At 36.8% G+C, this 15,387-nt stretch overlaps 2 protein-coding genes across 6 annotated transcripts; both read left to right on the forward strand.

Moving 5' to 3' along the window:
* The first annotated feature begins 775 nt into the window (after positions 1–775).
* LOC103977770 (uncharacterized) lies at positions 776–5,671 on the forward strand. Of its 5 annotated transcripts, none has more exons than XM_009393373.3 (11): positions 776–914; positions 1,848–1,953; positions 2,079–2,149; positions 2,237–2,286; positions 3,361–3,434; positions 3,515–3,577; positions 3,928–4,018; positions 4,833–4,895; positions 4,969–5,048; positions 5,123–5,194; positions 5,368–5,671. In XM_009393373.3, the coding sequence occupies exons 2-11, from the start codon at positions 1,922–1,924 to the stop codon at positions 5,456–5,458; spliced, it is 687 nt and encodes a 228-aa protein (XP_009391648.2). In that variant the 5' UTR covers positions 776–914; positions 1,848–1,921; the 3' UTR covers positions 5,459–5,671. The 5 variants fall into 5 exon arrangements, with proteins under 5 accessions (XP_009391648.2, XP_009391651.2, XP_064977492.1 ...); XM_009393376.3 differs by having other exon boundaries at positions 3,931–4,018; XM_009393377.3 differs by lacking the exon at positions 776–914 and adding an exon at positions 926–1,013 and having other exon boundaries at positions 3,931–4,018.
* A 1,027-nt stretch (positions 5,672–6,698) lies between these two features.
* On the forward strand, positions 6,699–12,512 carry LOC135619400 (leucine-rich repeat receptor protein kinase HPCA1-like). Its single transcript, XM_065121384.1, has 20 exons — positions 6,699–6,951; positions 7,031–7,117; positions 7,455–7,575; positions 7,669–7,740; positions 8,002–8,076; positions 8,181–8,252; positions 8,348–8,509; positions 8,612–8,686; positions 8,763–8,834; positions 8,942–9,013; positions 9,123–9,191; positions 9,285–9,359; positions 9,445–9,516; positions 9,608–9,742; positions 9,847–10,259; positions 10,353–10,484; positions 10,729–10,868; positions 10,943–11,162; positions 11,254–11,489; positions 11,670–12,512. Exons 2-20 carry the CDS (start codon positions 7,039–7,041, stop codon positions 12,156–12,158), a joined length of 2,781 nt encoding a protein of 926 aa, XP_064977456.1. The 5' UTR covers positions 6,699–6,951; positions 7,031–7,038; the 3' UTR covers positions 12,159–12,512.
* Positions 12,513–15,387: the final 2,875 nt, after the last annotated feature.

Consider the following 15,387-nt stretch of genomic DNA (forward strand, 5'->3'; position numbering starts at 1 on the left):
ACTATTTTAAATTATATTTATAACATTTTTAATATATCAATAAGATAAAATAAATGTTATTTAAAAAATACTATAAACAAACTCAATGAAAACACTCTATAGTTGAAAACTGATAAAAAATGGATGAAAAATTTTAACAAGAAAATTTTCAAAAGATATTTTATTTTTTTAAAATTAGAAGTATTATTTTAAAAATAAAAGAGGATGTATAATTAAAAAAAAAAAACCCTAAAATATAGGTTTTTTTTTAAGGAAAACCCCCAACAGTGATAATGTGAATAGAAAGAGAAGATGGAATAATAGTTGAGAATAAATTATGCTCGTAATATTTTGATGAATAAATTATGTATTATTATGGTGGATTATAATAAGAAGATAACGAATTTTTTTATTTATTGGGGAAATATGTGGCAATTTTTTTGGGTTTCTGATATATGCGAAGCATAATGCCGTCCTCAATTCATATACTCCATTGCTGTCATCTTCATGCAGAAAACAGCTTGAGAGCGAACATTTATTGGTCAGAGAATGTGGGTCCTCTCGAATGATTTCTAGATATAAGATACACTTCTTAGCCTCACTTAACAGTCGAGCAACACCGTCCAGGTGTCACCGATTCTTGACCACAGAAGCGAACGGGGGGGGAAATTGTTGCTGTTTTATTTATTGCAGGGAACAATTTTAGCTAATCATTGTTTGGTCACTTGACGTGGGCCCCGCTTCAGCGCTGAATTTAATATGGACTTCTACCGTGAATCCCGTTTACAAGTTTCACGGCCGACGCCGCCCTCTTCGAATCACCATCTCTTGCCCACACCAGCATTAGAGAGGGTTGTTGGGTGTGTTCGATATCCTTTTGTGAAGGTCGTCGATCCCCTGCCCACAAAAGGCATCTCGTCTGCGATTGTCGGCAGGTACGCGTGCCTCGATCTCTTTTCTTGCAGCTCCTTTCCTCGATCGAGGGTCTCAATTCCTATTCTTTTGGTCTAATTTTGTCGAACCTGGAAAAAAAGGTCCGAGTTAGGGTTTCTTAGTTTTATGTTTCGTGATGCGATGGCTCTTTGAACTTGTGGTTGTCGAAGGTTATGTCAGTGATGTTCTTTTTTTTTCGTTGGAGGGAATGGGGTTTCCCTGTTGGATCATCAATAAAGCAGTCGATCTTATCTCATTTTCTGCGGGACAGTTTCGCCGCAAATGTGGTGCATATTTTTCGTGCTATACTGCTGCTTTTTCTGTTCAATTTGAAACACGACGTGTTTAGTTTAGTCGTCATTCTTCGTCGTCCATGATAAGTTTTTCCTTAACCAAAAGAACTACTATTATCAAATAGTTACAAATTTTAGATGCAGACAATCTTAAGCTGAATGGATCGCCACAAAATTTCAAGGCAGAAGAAAGTTTTCTGCGAATTCATTATTTTTATCTCTTCATATTGTTTTTCTTTCTCAGGAACTTTGCACCTCTAAAGCTTTTGCATAACATTTTCCTTGATTGTATTGATTTTTGGTATGTGATTAGACTTTTATACTTTATTGAAACGTATAGGAATATTTATTATTATCAATTTTAACAGAATTTCTTGGAGAATACTTGGTTATTTTACTTCTTGCTCAGTGGTTCTTGTGGCATATGCGAGTCATCAAACGTGCCATAGTTATCTTTCTTTGTTTCTTTCGTATATGTCATAACCTGGGTTCTTGGAAGCTTCGTGTGCAGTCAAAATAATTAATAAGCTCCATGCATGTTGAACAGGAAACGTCTTTTCTACTCTTTCTAAAGTATTTTGTCAGATGCTGTAGTTCCTAACCATCATAGTGTTAGTGACCTTTTCATTTTCTTCCTTTCAGGACAAAGAGCATTTTGCTTCAGTGACAAAGCAATCGGGCCTCCTGGTTCTGTGTGCTTTAAAAGTGTTGCCAAGATGAAATTTTTGGAATATACTCCTTTGGACAGGTGCTTCCTGAATTTCTATGGAATTACTTAGAAATATTGGCAACTGCATATAATGATACTACATAAAAGACTTACTTTTTTTTTCTTATAAATTTTGATGCTTAATAGATATTGTTTTTGTTCAGCATAAATATTTTCCTTAATCATCTGAGCCTTGGAGAGAGCACTATAAAAGGAAATCTTGAAGCCTTTTCATGTAAGTTTAATATGTGATTTACTTGCTTGACTGTCGATATTGTTTGGAGAAAATGAAGTTCAACGTCTATTTCCTTGTGTCATTCAGGCAAGCAAACTGGGACAGATAGAAAACTCTCTTTCAGCTTAGAACAAGAGGTAATCTTTGTTGAGAAGTTCTTTCAATTAACTATTAAGGATTGATGATGACATGATACATTCCAATGTAGGAGTCAAGTTTTTTAAGAGATTGATGTTGACATGCTAAATGATTCAATTCTTCTAGATTAGATCTTGTGTCGAAAACTTTGTATTGTCAATTTTTCCATATCATCCTTTACATTGTACTTAATCAATCTCATATCAGAAGCACCACAATAACTTGTACTAATATATATTGTGAAATCTTCTCTATCCCCGACCCTTTGAGTGAGACAAGGAGAGTTCTTTGTACTTCACAAGTTTTAACTTGAGTATCCCACATCACTTTACACCATTGTTGTTTAGGAATATGAAGCATCATAAATTTTTTTTGGCATTTATGGAATCCACTATCTTCGTTATGATCTTATTCTTCTTTTGAACTTATATTATCTTCTTCTTCTTATTTTAATTTTCAATTTTTTAATTTTTAATCTTTAAATTATATATATATATATATTTAATATCGTTAATCAAGCATGTAGCCCAACTGGTTAACCCATTGGTTCGACTAGTGACCCAAGGATCGGTTGGGTCATTGCCTGGTCTTGGCATATAACTATATCATGTGCTATTGTCCAACTTTTGGAAATATCTTAAACATGGACGTAGGCAACTCAATAACAGTCTTAAGACCTCTACAGCAGGTTAGCTTTATATTAGGTTCAGACCACTAAACCAGTCACACATGAGCACATGCATTATATATTTGGACCACATTTTTAGGCATATGTGACTACAGTGCAAATTTTCACCGGATAAGGGTAATACAGTGTGGTTATGGACAACATCTGCATAAGCGAGCATTTATTTTTTTCTTTTTTATTTGTGTTGGTTGGAAACAACATTTCTTTTTCTTCAACATGTTCTATTCTTTTGCATGTTTTTTGTGTTAAAAATAATATCACCTTATTTATTACGAAGGTTGTTTGAATATCTTTCTTCCAACCGGATGATAAGATTATCGTATTTACTGGCTGATGCTTTTCTGTTCATGACATTGAGGTGTCTTAACCTGGTGTCTTGGTTCAGATTTTTGATTATCTCGAACAATCTTCTGACAGTGACTCAGCGTCGCCTATGCAGTATTTGACTAGTAGATCAAGGTAGCAAAACATATTTACAGATTTTAGGAAGTTAGCATACAAAGTTTTGGCAATCTTATTATGGTTTTCTGATAATGCAGTCGAAAGACACTGATCTATCTTGTTCTTACACTAAGCCACATGTATCCAGATTATGATTTCAGGTATTTATGCTTCTTTGCATACCATTTATTAAAGTTATCATAAAAAATGGAAGAAAGGATCTTGGGTAATGTCATTGTCAGCTTATCCAATGAGGAAGCGACATGACACCCCGCTTAATATCTTTTCTCTCCAGAATTGGGAGTGTTGTCAAGTGGTCCGACAAACGGTGGAAACCGTTGCTCTGTGAGCTGAGAGTTCAAGTCTCTCCATTTCCCTCTAAAATTGTGGTTACCTTTATACTTGTTGCTCGTATGAAGTTCTTTGATCTCACTTTCCCTTAATGCCTAATGGGATGGTGAGACATGTTTAGATTTATGTAACATTCTATTATTAATGTTTGTCAATCTAGCAGTGCTGTCCGATCCCATCTCTATTTCAGAGAGGAAGAATGGGATAGTTTCAAGCAAATATTTGAGACCTACTTGTTTGAAGCTGCTAGAGTATGTTCCTGTTCCTAAGCTCTTGTTTTGTCAAGTGGAACTGATAATTATTGTTTACCATTAAATTTTTGTTAGCACTTGCTAATGGATGCTCTGAATCTCATGTCACCTGTTGTGTAACTACATCTATATCTTTCATATTGATATAACCTGGTAATTTGCATCATATGTCTACTTAGAGTGACAGCGGTGGCATTATTTAAATGTTTTTCTTACATAGTGTAACTTGATAATTTTGCATCACTTGTCTCTCTAGAGTGTCGAGAATGGGATTGTCTAGCCAGCAAGTGACGGTAATTTTATTATATGGTCTTTGCCCATTTTGATAACCATGCTTCAGATGCTCTTAAAACGTGGCAGAAATATCACTGTCATTCTTATACCTTCATATAGTTTGAAATTGAAGATATATGAATTCATTGAGGATATATGAACTCGACTTCTTAGGTAATTGTTTTGCTTTTTGAACACTTAATCTTCATGTTTTGTTTGACCGAAATTATTGCATCTGTGACCTTGTGATGTAATCATGTAATACTGTTGCCTATTCTCAGTCTTTTCTGGTTCTGGAGGAGGTCTAGCATAGGATGATTTTGTTGTTACCTTGATTCTCAGGCTTTGGTTATGTATGGTGAACCTGTACATGATTCTGGAATGATAAAATAATTCCTTAGATTGAAAGTTTTTTTTTTCTTTCTTCCACAGCTTGTTCTTTTTTGAACTTAAATCAATTTTGATCTAGAAGTCAAATTTGATTGTGATTTCAAAGGTAACTTTGTTCGCTATCTGTCTGTATGAAATATTTTGATGTCAGGAATGGACTATTGTGAATGGGGAAAGTTCCTTCATGGATAGCATGACAAATGCCATAGATGAGGTTAGTCATTCAGTCATCGGGAGGTTTGATGTTGATGATTATGGTCAAGTGTTAATATGTTCTCTCTATACAGGTTGTGAAACTAAAGGATTGTGAAATCTACAGCTACAACCCAGACTTTGAAGGCGACCTGTCTTTGGAAAAAGGAGCCATGTAATATATTCTCTTAATGATACTCAACTAGTCATGTATTTTAGCACCGTTAACATGCATTTAGTGTGGTGCAGATGGTCGTTCAACTTCTTTTTCTATAATAAGAAGCTGAAGCGTGTCGTCAGCTTCAGATGCTGTTGTTTTAGGTGGGTCCTAGTGTTCTTTGCATAGAGTGAGGCATAATTTCTGTTATATTGTACCAATGTTCCTCTATGCTGTTATCAAATTATCAAAATAAGTCCATTGGTTGAAAATCCTAGCTATATATCTGTCATTTCTGCAGTGCCATCAAATGACTTAAATTCCATGTTATGTGCAGCAACCTTGCTGCAGAGGGCTTCCTAGGTGATGAGATGGTGAAAGAGGAGGAAGAGGAAGAGGAAGACTACTTGGTCGGCATGGACATGTGACTGATGGCATGCAATGTAGATAACAATGACTAGAGATCTGTACTGTATGATATGCTTAGGCATGATGGAAGGGTTAATTTGGTAGTTCTAGTTAAACTGTCTTGTACAGTATGTCTGTCTATGAAATATAGCTAATTGCTCGATGCACTAGGCTGTATAATGTAAGTACTTACTCTCCAAATAGATTTCTCCGTCTCAATGTATTTCCTTTTATCTGCTTCTTGTAAACCCTTGGTAATGGGACTATGAACTTGCCCAATTATGAACTTGATATATCTCCTTAGGAAAATTTTCTTTTGTTTTATGAATGCTAAACCTTCAAACCGGTGGTAGAGTAAGCACCCTGGTTTCTATGTGCAGCGATCATATAATGTGCATGGTCTATGCTTTTGGTTTCTGATACATTTTACATTGGCTGATCTGTGCACTGCTGCTGTTGATGGAGAGAGGAGTAATTCTTGCATATGGTGCTCTTACTATTTTGTACATTGGCTGATCTGTGCACTGCTGCTGTTGATGGAGAGAGGAGTAATTCTTGCATATGGTGCTTTTACTATTTTGTATGATGTTCTTGGTTGCTGCGCATACATATGAGCCAGCCTTACTGATACCAGTTTGTAAAAGCTACCATATTTTTTGCTTGCCAGGGTAATGTTTAATTATTACTAAGCATGGACATTAGTTTCCTTTTTTTTTCTTTTTTTTTTTGCTTTTATGACATTTTTTGATTTGACAGACATTTTGATTCCTGAAGGAACTCATGATCTCGCTTTCCGTTTCCATTGGCTCATGTTTCGCCAGATTGAAGCTTGCAATTGACTACTCCAGATATCCAGAAGGATATAACAAGTCAATTCAACTCCAGATCAGAGCTCGTCGTTTACTTTTCTTCTGTATTTAGTTGCAGGTCAACTGCGTTGGCAGCACCTTCCTGACTGCTGCTCTGTCTGTCATTTAATGACGACCAGGTGATGCGTCCAAATCTACGCATGACGCATGTTTCTTGGCGTGCGAAAGGGGAGTTCGATCTTCTTCTTGCTTTCTGTCTTCTTCCTCTGGGAAGTTTAACGTGCTGGTGATCTCTGGATTCAGGGATGTGGCCGCGGCAGGAGGAGTTGGATCGTGATCGACCTGCTGTGGGGATCGCGGCCCCACTGGTGGGGCCGGTTGCGATAGATGAGTTGGGCATGCCTATGATATTTGTGTAATGGGGAACGGAACTCGCTTGATGCCGAGTCCAATGATGTGAATCGCGTTGACCCAGCAACGGCTTTACCCGGTTGAACAGACCTGTTAATCCCGTGGAACTTCTCCGCCTTACAAACACTTGGTCCCCGTAGGGTAGGTTGATGATGATGGCCAATAAATCCTGGCATCCGATGCTGCATAAACTTTTAATCCTTGCAATAATCTTTCTTGTCTTCTCGCATCCCAAACAAGTCGGAACAAAGGCAAAGATCAGCATCACTGTACCCAACTAGCTCTCTAAGAAGGTATGAGATCCTGATCAACTCCTCTGATTGTCGTCTCTCCGGAAGCCAAGAGCCGTAATGGTACTTCATCTTATGACAGGCAAGCCGATGAAAGGAGGGCTTCTTCTGTTGCTGATGTGCTTTGTTTGTGTTCGACATGGTTTCAGCCGCACAGACTCACAAGATGGTAATTCTCTCTTCTTTCTTTGAAGCTGTGAACCGAAACAACTAAATTAAATCATGTTTCTTTTCTGCTTTCGCTGATAATACGAGTAAAATTATGTGGATAGCAATCAGCAAATCACTTGTTTCTTTTTCTTTTTCTTCATGCTTCTTTCAAGGATATATATATATTTATAGATCCGGCTGAAGTTGTAGCTTTTTCCATCCGTTTTCTCATCAACATGTTTTAAGACATTAATAGCATACGGATTAGAAGGATAAACTACAGGAAAATTTCCAAGTTAGGAATTATGTGGAGCTTGTATTATTGTGGGTGACTTATGACCGCGTTAAATGGACAGTTTCTGCTCTCAAAGCTCTGTCTAATCAATGGAAGAACACACCTCCGAGCTGGAGGCGTTCAGATGACCCCTGTGATCAGTGGGATGGAGTCAACTGCACAGATTCGAGGGTGAAGGAGCTGTGAGTTCTCAATTTTCTTTACATTTGTTTTATATATTCCCTGAACTACTACTTCATTTGTGGCCTTGATGTTGACCAATTCCTGATTTCCAGGAAGCTATTCAGCATGAATATTGAGGGCAGATTGAGTGGTGATATACAGAACCTTACCGAGCTGACACTCTTGTAAGTGTCACACGTCGAATTGTAATTCTGTTATATGTTTGGCAGTAGTTCCCATCCGTGGAGGATAAAAATGCTAATGCTGTTTGATTTCCTCTAGTCTCTAAATTAAGCTTGTTGACATATACTACTCACAGAATTATTCAATCTTGATTTATGTTTTAGAACTTAGACACAAATAAGATTTGTTTATGCAAGCCATATCCAGTCATGGGGCAATTCAACTGTTTATGTGTGATATGATTTTGACATCTATATATGCAGGGATCTTTCATCCAACAAAAATCTGGGAGGTCCACTCCCACGAAGCATTGGGAACTTGAAACAGCTTCAAACCTTGTAAGTACTGTAGGATACTTTCTGCTAATCTCATTCATATCCCTTCTAATATTGAGTGGACCATGCAATCAGCATAACCTTGATTGTCTTTGCATTATTTATAGGAGACTGATTGGTTGCAGCTTCAGCGGTAGTATCCCAGTTGAAGTGGGCAATCTGCTTAATCTCAAGATCTTGTAAGGATTGTGATCTTTGTAATCTTTCTATTTTTGTGTTCTTGATCTTCCAAATATAAAATGAAGTTAATTGTTCTCTTTAACATCTGTTCTAGGTCTTTGAACTCGAACCAGTTCAATGGTACAATACCAGGATCTCTGGGTAGGCTCTCCAATCTTGAATGGCTGGATCTGGCGGAGAATCAGTTGACTGGTATTATCCCGACTTCATCAAATGGGGCTTCAGGATTGGACCAGCTTGTGAACAATCTGCATTTGTAAGCCTCTCTGGTTCTTGGATTTTCCATATTGATAAACAGATCACTGCAGTCTGCAGTGGATCTGAATATGAATATTGATTTGTCCACTTTGCTTGACAGCCATTTGAACCTAAACCAGTTATCAGGCCCAATTCCAAGTGATCTTTTCAGATCCAACATGAAAGTTATACATATGTAAGCAGCAACATTTCCACAATTTGCTCCCGCCTGTTGCCGCTACATTTCTCTCCTAACAATTGTTTCTCTTCAGGCTTCTTGACCATAACAACTTTTCTGGGGAAATTCCAGAGTCGATAGGTCTTGCCCAGTCACTTCAAGTCCTGTGAGTGATCATTGACCAGATACCCTATTTATCTGTGCTCCATCCATTAGTAAAATATTTATTAATTATTTACATCTCACCGATATGATTTGCTTGCATTTTGTCAGTCGTCTAGATGCAAATTCTCTGAACGAATCTATTCCTTCTAGTATCAACAACCTTACAAGGCTCAATGTTCTGTAAGTGGTCGATAAATATAGCAGTAATTGGCACTTCAATGCATTTAATACTATGGTCACAAACTCTTTTATGTTAGATTCACAAATTCTTCATTTCCATTGCTTATAGAAACTTAGGTAACAACAAGCTGACCGGATTGATGCCAAATCTGACTGGGATGACCGCCCTCAATTATCTGTAAGAATATCTACTTTATTGACTATGCAGGAATTTCGATGCTGTCACTTTTTAGTAAAACTAAACATCGTACTTGCATGATGTTATCCTCAGGAATTTAAGCAACAACTTATTTGATCCATCAGAAGCTCCAGCATGGCTATCAGATGTACAAAATCTCACAACTTTGTAAGTTCACTAACTTCTGAAGCATTGACTATTACATATTTTCATGAGCTAGCAGTTTAAGCGAAGAATCACTTGGTGCCATCAGAATTATAGAGTCTGGGAAGCTTCATGGGGAAGTGCCACAAACACTATTTAGCTTACCTTACTTGCAAGAAGTGTAAGACTTTACATGATTCATAAAATGTTTAAGAAGCTCACTGCCTGCATAACTTACTGGAACTATCTCTTTTGCTGTAATCAATTTACAGGAGGCTGAACGACAATGCATTCAATGGCACTCTCAACATGGGCAGCAACATCAGTCAGCAACTGAAGATGGTGAATTTTCAAAATAATGATTTTATCTCTGTTACACTCTCTTCCAACTACAACAAAACTATAATGTAAGCGCATCTCTATGTCCCAGTCTAAATATGAGGAAGACAAAAGGGTATCTTCTTTCCTCGAGGCCTTGTCTAACTAATAAATCTCTTCATACCTAATGCAGACTTGTTGGAAATCCAGTTTGCAGTAATCGTTATCTGCAGGAAACGGAATTTTGCGGTCAGGAACAAGACTCACAATCTTATTCCCCTGAAGTCAGTTGTTCGCACCCGTATGAAGGACCAATTATCTGCAGAGCACCTTCCTTTAGTGACCAAAGTATCGATACATCACAATTGGAGAAAAAAATTTCAACTTTGCTTCACACGTTTCCAGTTCACCACTCTCTTCGAAATCATTCCTTCGATGTTAATGCTTATCTGGTAGTAGAGTTGAAGATTTGCCCTCAAAGTGCAAAATACTTCACCAGGAATCAGACACTGCAGTGGTTTGACTTGAGTACCCAAAATCTTGACCTCCCATCTATCTATGGACCATGCGTATTCAATCCTGATACATATACTTTCCAACACAATGGTATATATTCTTAGAATAAGAACTCAGCTCTTTTTACTTCCTATCAAAAGCTAATCAATACATGTCTATTTGGTGCTGTTAAATCACCCACAGTGTCTCCAGCCTGGATCATTGGAACAGCAGTTGGTTGTGCTGCTGCCGTGTTCATCATCGCAGGGCTGGGAATCTATGCTTTACGACAGAAAAAGCAAGCTAAAACAGCTATCGACCTAAACAATCCTTTTGGTAATGTGACCCCAAAAGAACATTATCGTGTCCAGTATTTTTTTTTTTTTTTGAGATGATGAATAATTCCACTGCATGTTGGAAAGTACAAGTGACATCTGCATGAGTTCAGTGCTAGGCACAATAATCATGTGTATAGAAGGAAATTATATTAATTTGTATTGCTAATTTGGATGCTTATAAATTATGTCTAAGCCCCTGGAAATTTTAAGGCTTTCTGATGATTCCTATTCTCCATATTTAGCATCATGGGGATCAACTGGTGAAGATGCCGGAGATGCTCCACATCTAAAACTAGCAAGATGTTTTTCTTTGGATGAACTAAGGAAATTCACTGATGGTTTCTCAGTAGATAATGAGATCGGATCAGGGGGCTATGGGAAGGCAAGAAATCTTATTATAATGTCTTTATAATGAAATTTGTGAGATTGTAGTTTAAGTGCTTTATATCTCTGCAGGTCTACAAAGGCATGCTTTCTGATGGACAGATGGTTGCTATCAAGAGATCGCAGAAGGGTTCGATGCAAGGAGGGCTTGAGTTCAAAACAGAGATCGAGATGTTGTCTAGGGTGCATCACAAGAACCTTGTAGAACTTGTAGGATTTTGCTTTGAAAAGGGGGAACGCACGCTAGTATATGAGTACATTTCTAATGGAACTTTAACCAAGAACTTGTCTGGTATAATCTTCAAACACGTTTGATGGAGTTCTTGTTTATCATGATGATTATCACATCTATGACATTAGTAATAATCAACTGTTAACTGCAGGGAGGAGTCATATAAAATTGGACTGGAAACAGAGACTCAACATAGCTTTAGATTCGGCTAGAGGTTTAGCTTATCTTCACGAGCTTGCTAAACCTCCAATAATTCACAGGGATGTAAAGTCAACCAATATACTTTTGGATGACAATTTGAGTGCTAAAGTGGCAGATTTTGGTCTCTCAACATTAATTCTGGACAGCGATCATGGCCATGTTTCTACAAACGTCAAGGGAACACTGGTAAGGCTTTTGTCTAGGACAGGATTCATGATCATAAATCTCCTAGTTAATATGTTTGTGAAATAATATATCATTTGATTATTTTTATTGAACATTCAGTGTTGCACAACACTATTTTGCTTGTCAAATAATGAAAGGGAGTTGCATTTGTACATTTATCCTTCCTGTTGATCTTTGCAGGGTTATCTTGATCCCGAGTATTTCATGACACAACAATTGACTACAAAAAGTGATGTTTATAGTTTTGGTGTTGTGATGTTAGAGCTGATAACTGCTAGGCTGCCAATAGAGAAAGGCAAATATATTGTTCGTGAGGTGAAGATGGCAATGGATAAGAGCGACAAAGAGTACTACGGTCTAAGAGACATAATTGATCCAGCAATTCTGAATGCTGGATCCCTAATCGGTTTCCAGAGGTTCGTAGAATTGGCTTTGCAATGTCTCGAAGATACATCCGAAGATCGTCCAACAATGAATGATATCGTGAAAGAAATTGAGATTTTATTAAAAGACAACAGATTGGAGACAAATTCAATTTCAGCATCTTCATCTGCCACCTATTTTGGGAATGCAAGGGGTGCATCTGAGCAACCATATGATGAAATGGCCATCAGCAGCGAAGTGAACAGTGGTGTCTATGGCAGTGATAAGTATTTTCTCTCACAATGAATAGAAACAAATAGTTGGTACTTGTGCTGTCTACCAGTTCGAGGTCTAACTGGATGATTGCTCTTAAGAATCGACTCATATGCACTTAATCCTTCTTCTGTTCACTTCATCCTAAATCCATCGTGTTCAGATCTAACTATGCTCACTGTTCAGTCAAAACAATGACTTGATCATTAGCCTGTGTTTATACAACTCATATAGTGCTAGGACATCCATTTTGTCCTGTTTTAGCTTTGTATATGGTAATTTTATGAGAGAGACTCTTGCATTCATCTCCATTTCAATGTAGAAAACACTTTTGTAATTTAAGTAGGAGATTGCGCCAAATGTAACTGTTTTCTTTTGGAGCCTTCATACCGATTGATGGAATTTTTTATATCTACTCCATATCATCAAATGGTGTTTTGCTGACTGACCAGGGCTGAAGAATGAGCCTATTTGTTTTCTTTTCGAGTGATACCTAAGAGTAAAGATTGGTATGTTGTTCGGTATGTCAGCACTTTATCAGTATTTAGCAACTTATGTTCATTCTAATAAAATTACTCTTTATCATATTCCCCACAATGTAAAATCCTCATGTGATTGTTTCTCTGAGCTTTATCTAGGAGAATTGTTACAACAGGAGCATCCATATCTTTATCTATAATATCGAGTAAAATCTCTTTAGGTCTTCCTCTGTCTTTCTTTGCACCATTGATACTAATTGTCTCATCTCATCTAATTACAGTATGTATACCTCCTCTTATTACATGCAATACACATACTCTGATGCATCAACATTTCAATAAAGTTATGAATCTGATGCTCTTACTTACATAGTGCATATGTTATTAATTGCCTGATCTATGACCAAAGTACTTATTTGATGGCCTGGTGAGAATTCAATCTTCAAAGATCACAGAGATGATCTTAGCTCCTAAAACCACCCGACAATACTCGATAACTGTTGGTTTAGAAATGACAGAACAAAACTGATGCATACTAATATGTCAAGAACAAGAAGTCTTCCCTTGAAAAGATGATATGAAAACCAATTCCTCATGTCATGGCTGTCGTGTGCAGTGGCAAATTACTTCATGGTGTGAACATATAACAAAGTCTTTGATGTGCTATTGACTTTGATGAGACCGCCCAAAAAGCAGAGTTCATGGCAGTCCCCTTCATAGTGCGAATAAATTGACAGTTGTTGATGTCCATTTTGACTTTAGAAACCTGATGCAGTCGAAAGAAGAACAAAGATGAACATGTCTAAACCAAGCTATGTAATCCTCACGAGCGAGCGAGAGAGATGGAAAGAAGAACATCTGAAGTACCTCAAAGAATGGGAAAGAAGAATACTTGTGACAAGTTATGCACTTCAATCTTGGAAAAAGAAGAATAATTAATGACTGAAGAATCGAACTCTTCCAACTGCAGCAGTCGAGAAGCTCCATACTCTGCACCCGAAGCCTCTCTGGTTCTTCGTGAGTTCTGCACAAAGATGAACGAATCAACATATTGTCATCTATGATATTGTTCATGAGTTCTTCACTTTCCCAGTAGGATATGATACTGTTGGAGTGACATCCATATGTTTAATGTTTTTAGCTCGAAGACACAGAGTTGTAGGTTTGAAACAAAGAAGACAACACACATTGTGAATCGAAGTGACCAAAAATTTTCTTTCATGATTTTGCAGCATGATAAAGTCAAAACTTGACCAGACTATTTTTGGTGCTTTCAGAATACATGGTGTAATGATTGGATGACAAGATTTGTTGGTTGGGTTTGATGTTAAGCTCAATCCCACTTAGTTTAACAAGTATTTTGATATATTGTATGAGATTTCTTTTCTCTTTTTCTACTCTTCTTCTTCCTTGAGCATGTTAGATCTTATGTGAGTCATTTTATCTCAAAAAAACAAAAATCAATAATTATGTCGGTCAAACCGAGTTGAATAATTCAAACTTTAAAAACACATGTAATGATATCGAATTCTTATATGTAAAACGATAAAGAAACACATGATATCACAGAATATAATTCTTAAACTTCATGGAAACATGATGTAAAATATAGTTTTTTATCGATACAAAATGACATCCAAGGAATAATTGAGTTGATTTATAAGAATAAATTAATCTATTATCTTTATTTTGGACATAGGTGGTATTCAGGGCAAGTGATTTAGAGTTTGATAGGAGAATTGAGTTGGTTTACAATGTATTTTCATGCTTTATAAAAATATTATATAAAGTATTTTCAATCATGCAAAAAAAAAAACCAAAAATCCATGTTTAGGAAATAGCTCAAGAGATTATTTTCACAAAGAAATTTTGCATTTACAACTTCAACCCTCCCTTAGTACTTACTAATGGTGATGTCACCATGTGTGGATCCCCCTCCAACAGTATCTTTGATGAGACTCTTGTGGTCTCATTAGTTGACTTCCTCCATATCTGTTGGGTAAGTTAGGTTTCAGTCCAAGTCAGGCTTGACTTATTCATCACCCTAATCAGTCTTGGGTCAATTTGATCCAATCACTTATATCTGAGATGGAAAATGTTCATCCTTACACTGCAAACCTGTAGTTTTCAGTGCTAACCACAAGAAAATATAAAGTTGTAATGGCTTTGGTCTAATTATTACTATTATCATTATTATCATTTTACGCCTTGTAAAGTTTGGAAATAGCATATCTTCCCCTATTTATGTTGCTTAGAATACGATAAGGACGAAGAGAAAATAGTAAAAGAGGAGGCGACAGAGGCCAAACCTATTCAAAAAATAAATGAGGGCAAAACTAGTATTTATAAAAATAATTACGAGGGGTTTTAGATAAAAAAATGAATATATATAAATAATAAAACTGTCCAAAATAATTAGATATAGAGGAAAATATATATTTATTCATCTAAATAAAATTTCCTTTATTTTTTTTTAATGTCATTTTGCCGAAAGAGATTGTTATCCTCCCGAACTCAATTCCCGAACCACCACATTTAAGGACTTGTCGAGACTACTTATCTTGATATTATACCTTCATCTACTTAATGCATGGCAATCTCATCCCGGCATTGCATTCCTTCTCCAAGTCTCAGGCTCTCAATCCTCCTCGCGATTTCCGTGGGCCATCCATGGAATCCAATCCCTCTCTGCAGGACCAGCATTCCTTGCAACTTCATCATCAGATTGAGAATGACAATGTTGTCGTTGTTATTTCCTTTCCTTTCGGCTCTCGTCGATTGCT

Source organism: Musa acuminata, chromosome BXJ1-3 (assembly GCF_036884655.1).
Source record: "Musa acuminata AAA Group cultivar baxijiao chromosome BXJ1-3, Cavendish_Baxijiao_AAA, whole genome shotgun sequence".
Taxonomy (NCBI): domain Eukaryota; kingdom Viridiplantae; phylum Streptophyta; class Magnoliopsida; order Zingiberales; family Musaceae; genus Musa; species Musa acuminata.